Below are 14,307 nucleotides of genomic sequence, written 5' to 3'. Positions count from 1 at the left end.
TTATATCATGCCCTCAAAAGCACTCCTACAAATAGAAAAAAAATAGCTATACCCCTGCCGGGCTCTGTGTTGCGGTCTGCCTCCGTCTTCAATGATAAGACGCCTCTTCACCCGTCCTGACTCCGTGTGGAAGAAAGTTCACAAATTTACAATCCACGAGCCTGAGTCCGGGACTGTACCACCTTTAGGTGAAAAGAGGTTGGAGGCCCAGGATTTACGTGAGAAAACGATTTTAAATAATATCGAGAAAACCAATATCATAATATCATAATTGAAATATTAGTCTTTAAAACGGCAAATAAAAGAGAAAAAAACATGCGTGAAAGTAATTGAAAAAAACACATGTAAATTCACAGCGTAATACGCCATCACCCCTATCTGTAGTTGGTAGGTATAAAGATAGTGAGGTATTTGGCAAACGCCCTCTCAGTTTTTCTTTGTCTACCTGCCTATTTTCCTTCTTTTCTTTGAAATACCTTGGGCCAGTGTAATCCCCAATCAGTTGGAATATAGAGATTGACTTAAAAACCTTGGAAAAGTGGTGGTTTGATTCAATCTAGACATAACCTACTTCATTTAAGACACGAATAATTTCACTTCTAAAACAAAACAATTTGAAAGGGGTAGGTAGAGATTTTAGGTTATGCCAAACAGATTGACTGGTTAAAGACAAAATGGAAGTATTTGGGAAGGAAAGATAACATTGACAAGAAAATAAGAAAAAAAATTTTTTAGGGAAATCTTTGACCCCTAGCCTTAGTCATGGGTCTCTCCTACTGTTTCGTGTTTCTTTCAAATGCTTTGTTATTTGCTACCATTCAAAACAGGACATGAGCCCACTGACAATGTGTAGGCTGTGTGTAGAGAAAGAGAGGGGGAGGAGCTGTTAGAGCAGCTGTGTTTTGTTCAGCAGCTAGATTTGAATTTGCTTCATACTGGTGTGATTTCTGGGAGATTTAGTTTTATACCCAAACTCTACTGACATGTGAACTGAAAGAACATCATGTAAAAATTACTGCAAGATGCAGTGGATACAGTATGCAGAAACAGACACTATCCCAATAATAGCTTTTTTTAAACTACATTAGAAAGAAGAATTGAGAAGGTCTGTAGTAGTTATACTGCTTGTTTGTCAGTGCTGTTATTGACACACAATGATTTTCATTGTGATCATTTCTGTTATTATGATGTATTCTACAAGTGACTTCTAGCTGTTCCATTGAGTTAGGAGTGAAGCTGATGTACTTCGGGTCAAGTCCCAAACACAGAACAGATCACTTCCTCAGTATAGCTAATCATCTCCAGACTGCCCTGCAGTGTTTGGGTGTGTGGTTAAACTAACTCAACCCAGAGCATCTGAGACCAGTGGATATTCCTAAAAGATGCTCTCTCTCTCTCTCTCTCTCTCTCTCTCTCTCTCTCTGCATAATTTTTGATGCCCTTTTGCCTTTTTTAACACCTTTTTTTCTCTTTTAGTCCTTTTCCACAATCCCTGCTACTTCACCATGCCCTGGCCTTGTGTTTGTAGACACACCATGAAGATGTCAATATCTGAATCAGCCAGACACAGTGGGAAGATGAATAGGCTTGTCAATATTTAACTTAAATTGGCCAGACAAAAAAGGACACATTGAAAAGGAGAAAAGGGTACAAAGAAAGGATGGACACGACAAAAATAAAGAGAAGGAAAGGAAAAATAAGGAATCCAGAGTGGAAAGTGTCAGAAGGCACAAACTGAGAAGGAGAAGGAGCTCTGCAGCTGCTCAAAAGTCCATTGAAATTGGGAGAAGAGAAAAGAAGAGAGAGGAAAGACAGACAAGAGATAAACTGATCAAGATACTGGTGGAGAAAAATCAGACACAGGCACATAGGCATGGGTTGACAGAAAGATAAGAAAAGAGCTACATTAGAGTTTGGGAGCCTATTCTGTTTGTGTCTGTGTTTTGTCAGTTTTCTGCAGTCTCATATAACAGAACTTGAAGAATAGTGTATCCTCTGTAGTTTCTGGAAGCTGTGACTCATTGTAGCAGCTAGCTGTTCCAAACCGTGACAAATTAAACCAAACTACTGCACACACATGCACTATGTCATTCAAAACAGATAAACACGTGGAAATGCTCACACACATATATAGGCATATACATTTCTGTGCAAATACACACACACACAAATCTATTTGTTGTTTCCATGCAGAATGTCAGCACAACATTAACTGTGCCCATATGACTCATTCACACACTGAAAGGAATGCAGGTTACCCAAACCACAAACTAACCTCTCTGTCTTTCACTTCACACACACACACACACACACACACACACACACACACACACACACACACACACACACACACACACACACACACACACACACACACACACACACACACACACACACAGCACACAGGGGTTATGAAATACTGCAAGTATGTGCACTACATGCAAAGAAATCAACTTTATTCCACCTTCCAACTCTGTACTACTATTGACCAGTAAGTGGCAAGATCTCAAAGCTTGTATACTGTAGCTCTTACCCTGTGTGAGTGGTGTAGGCACAATGATCTGGACTCCATCCAAACTGCAGAGGTGACCACAGGGGTCCAGGGTCACCACCCCTCCTGTTATATTGGTAATGACAACAGGGTCAGGTTTGAGCATACTTTTGAGTTCATACTATCCACTATTAAAACTTTGAACTACAGGTGAAAGATGACTCCTAACACACTACCATTTTAACTATAACATACACATGAAACCATCCTCTTTAAAAGGCTTTTAGTCTGAAAGCTTAGGGTAATAATTATACAAAATGTGCCGCAAAGGAACATCAACTACATTAAGAGTGTAAATAATCACTCAGCTTCTCCCAGTCTCTTCGAAGATTCTTTTCTTTCAACCACCCAATGCACTGTACAGTGTGTGCATAGACAGATATCTAGCTAAATAGTTCATTCAATCCCATATTCATCTTGTAACATTATTTTTCTTAATAGATTAGACTTTTAGGGGCTTATGACAGTATATTGTGGTACTATCATCTGATTCTATTGCAGATTTGTTGTTATACTAAATCCTCTTAAAACAACACAAAAGACTCACATTTATTACTTACTGAAATGGTATGAGATCATCTCTTTACGAGTTTGAAAAAAATGTTTTCAAATTTTATAATCTCACTTCACCGGCAGAATTGTTTTCAGTAGATTCAATAGTTTTAAGAAAAGTAAAATGTTAAGATTAAACTAAGATTAAAAGCCTTGTTGTTTAAGGAGGAGTCACTGGCCCTTGCACACTTAGCAACGTAAAGACGTAACCTGAGTAGTAATTCCAGTACACACTTGCCAGTTCAGAAACGATACTAGAATTGAGTTCATTCACAAGCCTGCCAAAATTATGAATTCATTTCAGAGAAAGTGAAATGACACTAACCTTCATTGATGATGATGCAGTGCTCCGCCTCAATGCCAGGCCCCTGGATAGTGATATCCTGAGGAATTGAAGCATCTTCTCGCCCTATGCGGGTCACCCCTGGAACATCAAGAAATTCACGTGATCATCAGTAGAAGAAAAAATATAGACAATATAGAATTAAAATCAGGCTTGACAGTGAAGTAGACATCATGTAGATCTGGATTTATCTGTGCTCTGCAGAAACAAATGGTCTTAGACAGCATCTTTACAAGTGAAACTTAAACTGATGCCCAAATGCAAGTATGTCTTTTTGAGCTATATGGGTAGCCTGTGATTAAAGGGGTACTGCAGTACTATGAATTTTAAACAGGTCATTCTTCTTCAGTAGACACACTGTGGAGAAAAACAGACCCCCAGTTCTCCTAAATGGCTTGTTCACATTGTTAGCATTCTTCACTTAAATGGAAGGGCACACCAAGATGGGAGACTGTGAAAGTGTGTGACAAGGGTTATACAACAAACAATGATAAAGTAAAATTTAAAATGTCACAATGCTGAATCTACCATTACAATCAGCCTTTGTACTACATTTGTAAGCTTTACCCATAATTTTAATGCCATTTATACTGTTAAATATACTGTGGCTAAAATCACACTTATCCTTATAGAGTAAGCAACCACTCTGGAGAGCTATATTTACATATTGTGGAAATATAGCTTTAGGCAACAGTTAATATTATGTCATCCTGACTACAGCGCTAACATTTTAAAAATGTATAAATCCAGCCATATACATTTTTTTACTGCAATGTTCTCATTGCAAAGAGAAGACAAAACAAACTGTCTCTGTCTATCTGTATTAGAAATATAATGAAAGCTATGCAATCCATGCAAGACATGTTAACTCTACAAGTATATTAGTCTCCAATGTTATCCAACTAAAGACAGATACTCACTATCTTTTATGTTTTTAATCTTTTCAGTCAGTTTGTATTATCATTCCATGTATTACTATATCTGCATGCTACTGGATAATAATCAGTTGTACAAGGGTAACTGTCAGTGTAATCCTACCCCTAGGAGTGCATATTTCTATACAGCATGTGTGTTACCTTCTTTCAGTGGCAGCAGGGTGATTGCTACACTCAGCCTCCCGCTGCCCAGGCTAACCAGATGAGGCGTAGTTGTCTGGACCTTAAGCCCCTTCCCTGTGTCGATCAGGTCCAGGGTTGAAGACTACAAGCATCATTTAGAGTGGAAAGGTCAGTTTTGCACACAATTAATTTTTTTAGTACATTATTTATTCTCATAAGACTAGGGGAAAAAAACATAGACCACCATGAAATCTGACTCTAAAAGCATTCTGTAGACTGATAAACTATTTCATATTGATTTGGCCCTTTACCTTTAAATAAAGGTTTTACATACATACATACACACATTTCATAATTTGTTGCTGAATGACATAATGTGTGATTGTGTGTGTGTATTGTCTCACATTGGGCTTAACTGGAGACATCTGATCTGACTCTGGTTGAAACATAATCTCAGAGTCCTGCAGTAAAGATGGAGACAAAAGCAAAAAATGTAATGTCGCCATGCTGAAAGTGGTAGAGTATACATACAAGCAGGGACACAAATATTGTATATGTATAAGTAAACGCAATGTAGATATTAAGTTGTACACATCTGCACGAATGATTTCGCTCATACGTAGCTACATTCAGTTACATACGCAGAGAAAAAAACAACTGTGCATGGCATGCCTAGCTGCCACATGAGAGGAATGCTCCATGTGAAAGTGTTCCAAGGGAAAAATACCACTTGAGAGGAAAAATACACACACATACACACACACACACACACACACACACACACACACACACACACACACACACACACACACACACACACACACACACACACACAAACACACACACCAAAGCGGGTTTGCAGTGGGAAGAAACTGGTAGAAATGTTCCATGAAAACATTGTTCCCACAACTTGTTGGTTATACTCTGCCATTACACTGCCTGCTGCTTTGAATGTGCATGTATTTGTGTCTATGTGTAAGAGAGAGAGAGAGAACAGCATATTAGGTGTATGAGATAAGCGTGTCTGTGTACACATAAGTCAGTGTGTGTGGATGTATACGTGTGTGAGAGAAACAGGGAGAGAGCACATGAGATACCATGCCATTTTTAGTGCTACCCTAAAGTCAAAATTTCAGTAAGAAATATTGAAATATACTGGGCAGATGTCCATGAAATTTACCAAGTGCATTACTGCTAACGGAGTATGGCAAGATGAACCCTTGCCATACTCCATTAGCTTTCTTCTTATGCCACAGTTCAAATGTCAAGTTATGTCATGACCAATATGTCATAATCAGAACATGTCATAATTTAACAAGGAGATTATGTTAGCAAATTCATGCTCACAGGAAGATGAACCTTTGATTTTGGCATTTTTCCCCAACAAACCTCAAAGGGCTTTGATTTTTATGACTATTCTTATTTTGTATTCATTGACCGCGAGGTCCCTGATAAAGATAACTTCAAGTTAAAATGTTTGAAGGGTGGGAATCTTTAGGAAGCAGTGAGAAAACTCTGAAGGAGCAGCCAGGATTAGACTGGCATAACAGGAAGAGAATGATTAACTATAAAGAGGAATGAAAATACAGCCAAAAATTAAACAAAATCAAACCTGCCTGAAGAATTTGTTTGTGTGTTTGAGTAAACACATTCAGATCCAGTGTCAAGGAAAACCCCTGCCTTACCCTACAACTTGAAAAAGCCAAAACAGTTGTGCATAAGCACCAATTCAAAGGCACAAACACATGCACACACACTCTTCGCATCAAAGCACAGATGGTTGCCGTACATAGGAAACCACCCCAACCACAGCTCCTTTTGCACCTTTTGTCATCTTTCCCCCTTTTCTCTTCTCTCAGCTTGTTATTGTCCCCAGTTTTTACAATTAGTACCTTATTTTTTTTTGTTTTTCCTTCCTTTCGCTAAATTACTCTTCTATTTCTTCAACTGTTTGTACTCCACCTTGTCTTCTTTTCTTTTCTCTCCTTCTTCTGTATTTTCTCTCTCTCCTTGCCCTGTCCTCCTGCCTTTTAAATGTGACTCTCCTCTCTTTTCCTTTCTTTTCTCCAATCACCAGCAGCGGAAGTGCAAATCAAATTCAGCTCCATACTGCTTCCTCTAATTCAGTGCCAGCTTCCTTTCTGAGGCCACTTCCTTTGCTGCTTTGACACCCTTATTGCCTTTAAACACATTCACACACCGCCCTTATAACTCTTATACACACACAAACATCCACAAATAAAGTCACACATCAGCTCTTTTTGTTATCACATGAAGATATGAGGCCCCACATTCCACTGATTTTTCCCATCACTGGTGTAGACAAAGCAAACCCACCATATTTGAAGGGCAACATCAGCAAGACAAGTGTTAGGAAGACCAGATGAAAAATGGAGGTCAAAGTCAAATTTCAAACTTCATGGGAGACTGTTTTGTGTATAATGACATGATTTTTCTCACCTCTCCTCCTACTTCTTGCCTTCCTGTATCTCCTTTCCGGCCTCATTGACTCTCCCCTTCCTTCACAAATAGCCTCTCCTTTCTGTGCTCCATTGTTCCTCCTCATTGTATCTCTGTTCTTTTCCTTTCTATAGCCCCCTTTCTCCTTCTTTCACTAGGTGAGCTCTAGTCTGGGCAGGTCAAAACAAGTCTTTGGCCTTGTTGTACTCTAGTTAAAGCAGAGCAGTGAGGTGTGTCAAGCCCCCTTCTAGATTTCCAGATTCCATCTCTGCCATCCTAAGGTTCTCCTCAGTCTCAGATCCAAACACCAAACCTGATGCTATCAGGGCCTCTGGACTACTGGATGGTTTAGGTATTTGTAGGTATATAGAGGTAAATACTAAACTCAAACACACAAATATGATGATGTACTTGTAAAGACCTTTTCTGTTATTTCCCGCACCTTTAAAGCTGCTGTAATAAATATCTTAATATTGATAATGAACTAAATGACTATGTACAATATGAAGGTTATTACTCTTGTGGCAAACCCACAGACAATTAACACTCGACTCTGATGTTCCCCTGAGCTCTATGGACCCTTTTTACAATCTTTCAGCTCATTGTTTGTTGTTTTATGACCCTGCAATGTGTTTTTTTGTCTTTCAGTTACAAAGCTCTCATCAGTTTTCTTAACAGCAGCACCAGGCAGCTGTTTTTAGCAAAAAAAGGTTTCAGTAGCTGACTCTCAGCTACCTGCCAAACAATAGCATTTAGCAGTTAAAAAGTCAGATCTCTCTCTCTGACACTGGAGATAGCTGGACTTACAGGAGTTTGAATAGTGGACTTACATTCATCAGATGACCAGAGACAGAACACCAAATGAATGCTAATGTTGCTCCTTCACTGCTGGATGTTTAGCGGCAGGCAACTGTTTGACATAACAACTGCAAAAGGTGATGATACGCGGTGGTATGATTGAACAGTGGTTAGCGCTGTTGCCTCTCAGCAAGAAGGTTCTGGGTTCGAACCTGGGACCCTGTGTGGAGTTTGCATGTTCACTTCAAGCCTGCATGGGTTTCCTCCAGGTACTCCAGTTTCCTCCCACAATCCAAAGATAAGCAGGTTAGGTTAATTGGTGACTCTAAATTGCTTCTACATAACAGCCATGTGATTGGCTGTCCAAGGTGTACCCTGCTTCAACCCCTGTCCCTCCCATTCAGTCATAAATATGAATAATATATATGTAATGTTAGCATGCTGTAGAAAATATTCTACCGATTCATATGCATGATTATCTGCATATGAATGGGTAGAATATTTTCCACAGCATGCTAACATTATAGTTACATATTTTATTGAGTAATTGTATAAAATTTGCCTTTCCAAAGGTAAGAACACTGATATTGTTATCTTATTTTCTAACTTTTGAGATAATGCTATTGTTGCAAATGACTGTTCAACATAGTCTACACTGTTAGCATGGAGGATAAGAATGGTACAACAAACACACAGGACAGACAACTGATGATAGTATATCATCCTTAACCAAAATCCTACTTTAGACACATGACGACTGTCAAAATTTACAGTGTTTCATTTTTCAGGTAATATGTTGTTTGTTTTGTATTTTCCAGGTGTAATGGTGTATGTCTCTGGCCTGATCTTAACTTGAAAGGATTGGAGTTTGATGGCGGTTTTCCTTTTTAATTTATGTGAATCATTAGCATCAGGTTTTGCTGTCAGCATACAAATCAAAGAGCAAGGACTTCTTTCAAATTTGCAATTTTGTACTGATGTTTAACAAAACATCAGACAACAAAGCTACAAATTTACAAAGGTCTCCTGTTAGTGGAACAGGACTGAAAGCATCTAGTAGAGTAAACTTCAACATTTCATCACACACACTGTCACTCCTGAAATGGAATGATATGAAACAGTGCGACAGTTTTCAAATGCTCCCATAAAAAAATGACCCCATAGGATGTTTGTCCAAGCTGCCTATTAAAACCCATAGTTATGTTTTATTGTAAAGTGATCTCTAGTGGTTGTGTGAGTGTGTCTTTTCAGCAAGTGCCAAAAAAGACGTTTATGTTAAAGTGACAAAGCTCTGTAGGGTCTGTAGTCATTATGACAAGAGCAAAGTCAGGAGACGTTGTTCTGTAGTGGCAAAGTCCATATGAGGAGTTAGTCTGGGTGGATGAATGACTTGACAAAACATTGGACTTAAACAGAGACCGCTGTTTGTTTCCCATTTCCAGCCAACCAACGTTGTTTTAATCATGAACGTTCCATGACCTTCACCATGTCCTTATTATTGTAACCATAACGACGAACGTCCTCTAAACATAAAAAAGTACTTATTTTAACTCAAACCACAATCTTCCCCTAAAGCTAACCAAGTTGTTTTTGTGTCTAGACCTAACCAAAACTTTACTATAGAACTGTCAAATTATAAAAGGGTTAGTTAGCTATTTTTAAACAGTGATCTTTAACAGTTTTTCTGTGGCATACAGTATCTCCTGCTCCTGTAGAGACACTATTTTGGGGGACGCTCCTACAGGTTGTATCAGAATGAGGGGACAAACAATGTATATGGTTATTTAGACTGGAGGACTTGTTGCTTAAGCTGGCTATCGACTTGGTACAGAAATTTGGCTGGTTTCATACACAAAAGAAACTGGATTTATAACTGTATGAATCTGATTTGCAGACAAGAATAGCTGGATTACGTAGTAGAAAGGTGTTTTATATTTGATTGAATGTATCTTTTTCCATCTATATACAACATGGCCAACTCCTGATGAAATGACTCCACAGATGTTAGATGACCAATGATTTCTAAAATGCTGGTTTTGTAAACAAGTGTGATGCAATTTGAATTCGTTTGTATGTGCTTGTAGAGTGTCAGTCAAGTTAATGTGCTTAATATGTATGTATTGAATAGTGTTCATGTGCATGATTGGGTGTCATATTTGTGTTTTGATCATGCGTGTCTGCTCCTTGGTTTATCAGCAATCACATTTCCCAAACTGTTAAGCTGCTCTCCAAAATGTGAGTAAATGGAATCACTTGGTTATCACAGGATCTCCTTTCCCTTTGTCTTTGTGTCATTCTTTTCATTGATACGAAACCAAAACAAGTCTTCCTGTTTCTTCTTATTTGCTCTCAGTCTCATCTATGCCCATTTATTTTTGAATACTATCTGTTTCATCTGTTATTTAAATGTTGCTGTGTCTTGCCCATCACTTTGCCTTGCCAGTTGCACTCATCTCTCTGTATTTTTCTCTCGTTATCCATCTTTCTGTCCCTCCCTAACAACCCCTCCCCTTACATTCCAACATTACCCTCTCCTCCTTCCACCTGACAAAGCCAGTATTGTATCACAGATGCTGTTTAATATGGAGTCCTATCTTCAGTGGCCCTCATATGAAGTAACTCATAGGGTACATCTTTATCCCTTCTGTTCACTACACTCCGTGTTTTCTCTACATTGTCTTCAAGACTTTAATTAGTTTAATAATTGCCTTAGACAGGCATGCAAACACAGCATACATAACAACACACAAGCACGCACACACCATAGACGATAACGCACACAAATGCAGGCTATAAAACAATGTGCTTCTCAGTCCCAAATACCCACCAGCATTGTTCAAACCAAATCAAACTCTCACACTTTTCTATCATTTACCAACATGCAAGATCCTCACAGGAAAGACAGTCCATTGTTATTGCAGCTGACTCAGAATTGGAGGAAATCTAACTTGAATTTCTATTGAGGGTGTGTGTTTTTGAAAAAGCCCAGATTACCTTAACTGCCATGCAAATGGATATTTGGGTTTCCAAGGGGCTGGATATGACAGAGAGATGAGTAGGGACAGTGAAGTGGTAGAGGGAAACATAACCCACATTAATCACATAGCTCAGATGGTGAAATAAACTGTGACTGATTGATAGAAAAGAAAGGAGGAAGGCAAAAAGATGGAATTCGAGATAACAATAGAAACAAACTGAGTGTATGAGGGAGACTGGGAGACAAAAGAAAAGGAAATTAATGAAAACACAGACTAAAGCATCCAGGGATGAAGAAAAAGAGATTAATGGTAGGCCAAAAAAGAATTGTGCAAACCAAAGCCATTTTCTTTAACTTTTTACAACTGTCACATCAATGGTAAACACATAACCACTACCTACTCTTGATAGAATGCTGAAGAGGATTTTCAGTTTGCAGAGGGCTAAATTAAAGTAAATACTACTTATAAATATTACTTGGTATCAGTCCAGTAGTTAATAACTATATCTGTAACAATATATGTATGAGTACCTATGATGGAACAGTTGTATCCTCTTGGTTTCCTCATCATGGCCAGAGCCAACTTCACAGGCATAATGGTTTTAACATTAGCTGAGCATCTGATGCAGTACTGCTTTTATAAAACCACAAATGAATATTTAAACTTGAAGCAAATTTTAATTTGACTGATTTGACTGATGTCTGCGGTAAGGTTTTTATGTTTCACTATTCTAAAGATACTAAAGACACAAATGTGTGGCTATCTAGGTAAACTGCTGTGGTTGGACCTAGCAAACACAAATCCACAACCTAATAATACTCTGTCTGGAGCCATATTATGTGGTATGCAACTTGTTTCCACTTAACTGACAGGACTAAGATAGATATCAAAGATACACAGATAGACCAAATATAGATACACAAGGCCTGATTTAATGCCACTTTTCCACACACACTCACACACACCACAGATATGTATATTCTTCAACTATATCAATTGGGATGTTAAAAAGGTGGGAGGTGGCAAGACTAAAACTTCTGATGTCTGATTTCTTAAACTTGTTGCTTGATTTCAAAGTTAGGCCACTTGTTCTACTTAACTGAACTTATAGGACCCTTCCAACAAGTATAGATTCATCATTAGTGTCATGGAATTATTTGGGTGTAGCCTAAGCTTGTGCCATGGACTGATTTGGGGCAGCGATAGAGCGGGTCGTCTACTAACTCTAGAGGCTTTGCCATCAGTATGTGTGAGTGTGTGTGTGATGTAGGAATGTGGCATGTAGTATAAAGGCTTTGAGTGGTCGATAAGACAAGAAAAGCGCTATATAAGTTACCATTCACCATCACTAATAGGTTTGTTTGCGTCAAATGTGGCATAAAGATTGCTCTTTTTCACACACCAATATAAGATATCCTGTATACCATTCATAATCAGTCAAAACACTGCTCTGATTTGTTCTCTTGTAAGTCCTATAATATAATATGCCTGTGGTACTCACCACTGACTTTGGTAGTACTTTTGTAATCGTGTATGCATTTTGTATGTTCATCTTCAGTGGAATCACTTATTTTTAATTTGCCCAGAACAAAATCTGTAATTAAAGTCGGATAAGATTTACCTTATCATTAAACAGCTCACTTAAGAAACAAACACTGTCAAGAATTTCCTGAGCTGTGGATTAAACATTAGTGACTGTTAAAATAACATAAAAGAGTTTAAAAAAAAGAAAGAAAGAAACACACATTTAGATCATAAAATATTGGGCTTATGAATTTTTACAAACGCACTTACCATTATCGAAGCGGGACCGGCCACTTCTGTCACTGAGCATAAAATGCCGCAATTACGTAGCTGCTCCCAGATCCAGGATTATGTCGCTTGAAAAATTCCTGAAAATATTCTGTCACTTCTCCCTTTTGTGCTTACAGTCTCCTTCTTGACAGCATATCGTTTCCTGTGCCGCATGAACAACTTCTGGATGTCTAGGAAAGACTTCTAATTCCCTGTCACATTGACACACACACGAGTACACACTTTGGCAGACAGAAACGTAAAAAGCCGCCTGCTTCAGCCAATTGCGGCGTGTAGAGGAATGCAGCAACAGCTGGAAGCTGAGCTAAAGAAGAAACAAACGGAGGAAGTCTCTCTCTCTCTTTCTCTCTCTCCTTCGATCTCTCTCTCTCTGTCACTCACTCACTCACATAGAGAGCATAAGGTATGGGTGTTAACAGACCACCTACACTTGACCACTCATTCTTACTGGTTCAAAGAGAGTTGCCTTCAGGCTGGCAGAGAGAGGGAGACAAGAGGAGAGAGGGAGAGGGAGAAATTAAAAAGGGACAAAGAGAGAGAGCATTTTTTCAGACCTACTTGGCAGCAGTGATAAGAAACCATGATGAGAAGCATGTTTAGCTAATGATATTACAACAGGAATGCAGTCTAGTCTCCTTTCACAGAACACAGTCCAGTCTTTATACTCTAGGGTTTGATTCATTCAGTTAGTCTACATGGAGAAATTGCAAACTGGTGGGCAAAAGAACTGGCAATACTCATATCATGCAGGTTCTTAAATGAAAGCACTTACTTTCCCTTGCAACAAAAGACTAAAATCTATTCAGGTAATATGTCTGTGATGGGCCTGTTACAACAGATGAAATCATATAGTAACATAACAGGTATGGGTACATATTAGGGAAGAACCAACATTATCTGTCACTACAAAATCCACTTTTTAGAGCATCACTTTCTAATTAATTGGTATTATTATTCTCACACCAAACAGATACAATTCATAATTATCTTGAAGCAAACTTGAGAAGGATAATCCCCTAACTATCTATCTATAAAGAATAGTCTTGAAAAGAATTTGAGTGAGCACATAACAGTAAAACTGATTAGGCTTTTAATTTCATCACACATAGCCTTCATATTGGTACAGGAAAAGTTATTTATATAATTGTATCTCACAGCATACCTCAGGGGCACAGGTGCAAGACAGACCCAACATGACCACCCCTCTGACAAGAATGCACGTTTACCCAAGAGAACGTGCAGTTGATGGGCCAAGTTTATTGGCTTTCCACTAAATTGCAGTTATATAGACTAGCTGAAAAAACAGGTGAAGAAATTCATTAAGAATTCAAGATCAAAAATGTTCCTAGTTTTCACCAGTAGATCCACATTTCCTCTGCTCTTTGCTCTTTTTTTTAAGTAATTTGCACCATCTGAAAAAATCGCAGCTACATGTACAGTCATGCATAAATCTAAAGATATCATGCAGGCATGCAAGTAGTTCTGTATCAGAAGTAGGTCATTTTATTTGGCAGAGGTTCATACATTTTAGCATTCATAATAGATGTTTCATGAATCAACAACATGTATTACGCAGAGCTGTAATAGTACCTAATTTGTGCAGAATTTTGTTTAGGCTATGCACAGAAACCACAACTAAAGCGTAATGCACAATGTGTTCTTATGGTTGGAAAATGACAACTGTAGTCTTGAAAATGGTCCTCTGGTTAGGACGGAAGCCAAGAAGGGTTTTTCTTATGCAAAAACACATAT

The 14,307-nt window shown here is 38.4% G+C and overlaps 1 protein-coding gene across 6 annotated transcripts in view; it reads right to left on the bottom strand.

Moving 5' to 3' along the window:
* phldb2b (pleckstrin homology-like domain, family B, member 2b) overlaps window positions 1–12,833 on the bottom strand; it is a 48,537-nt gene extending 35,704 nt beyond the window's left edge. For 5 of the 6 annotated variants that reach the window (XM_040126722.1, XM_040126723.1, XM_040126725.1 and 2 more), the window contains exons 1-5: window positions 12,535–12,833; window positions 4,909–4,965; window positions 4,523–4,646; window positions 3,429–3,527; window positions 2,534–2,617 (exon numbers count right to left, since the gene is read on the bottom strand). In XM_040126722.1, coding sequence (XP_039982656.1) covers window positions 2,534–2,617; window positions 3,429–3,527; window positions 4,523–4,646; window positions 4,909–4,965; window positions 12,535–12,537 — 367 coding nt within the window. In that variant the 5' untranslated portion in view covers window positions 12,538–12,833. Of the gene's footprint in view, window positions 1–52; window positions 122–2,533; window positions 2,618–3,428; window positions 3,528–4,522; window positions 4,647–4,908; window positions 4,966–12,534 lie in introns of those variants that run through there. The other variant, XM_040126728.1, reaches the window with a different exon arrangement.
* Window positions 12,834–14,307: the final 1,474 nt, after the last annotated feature.

This window comes from Xiphias gladius, chromosome 5 (genome assembly GCF_016859285.1).
Source record: "Xiphias gladius isolate SHS-SW01 ecotype Sanya breed wild chromosome 5, ASM1685928v1, whole genome shotgun sequence".
NCBI lineage: Eukaryota > Metazoa > Chordata > Actinopteri > Istiophoriformes > Xiphiidae > Xiphias > Xiphias gladius.
This window is presented reverse-complemented; position numbering and strand designations above follow the sequence as displayed.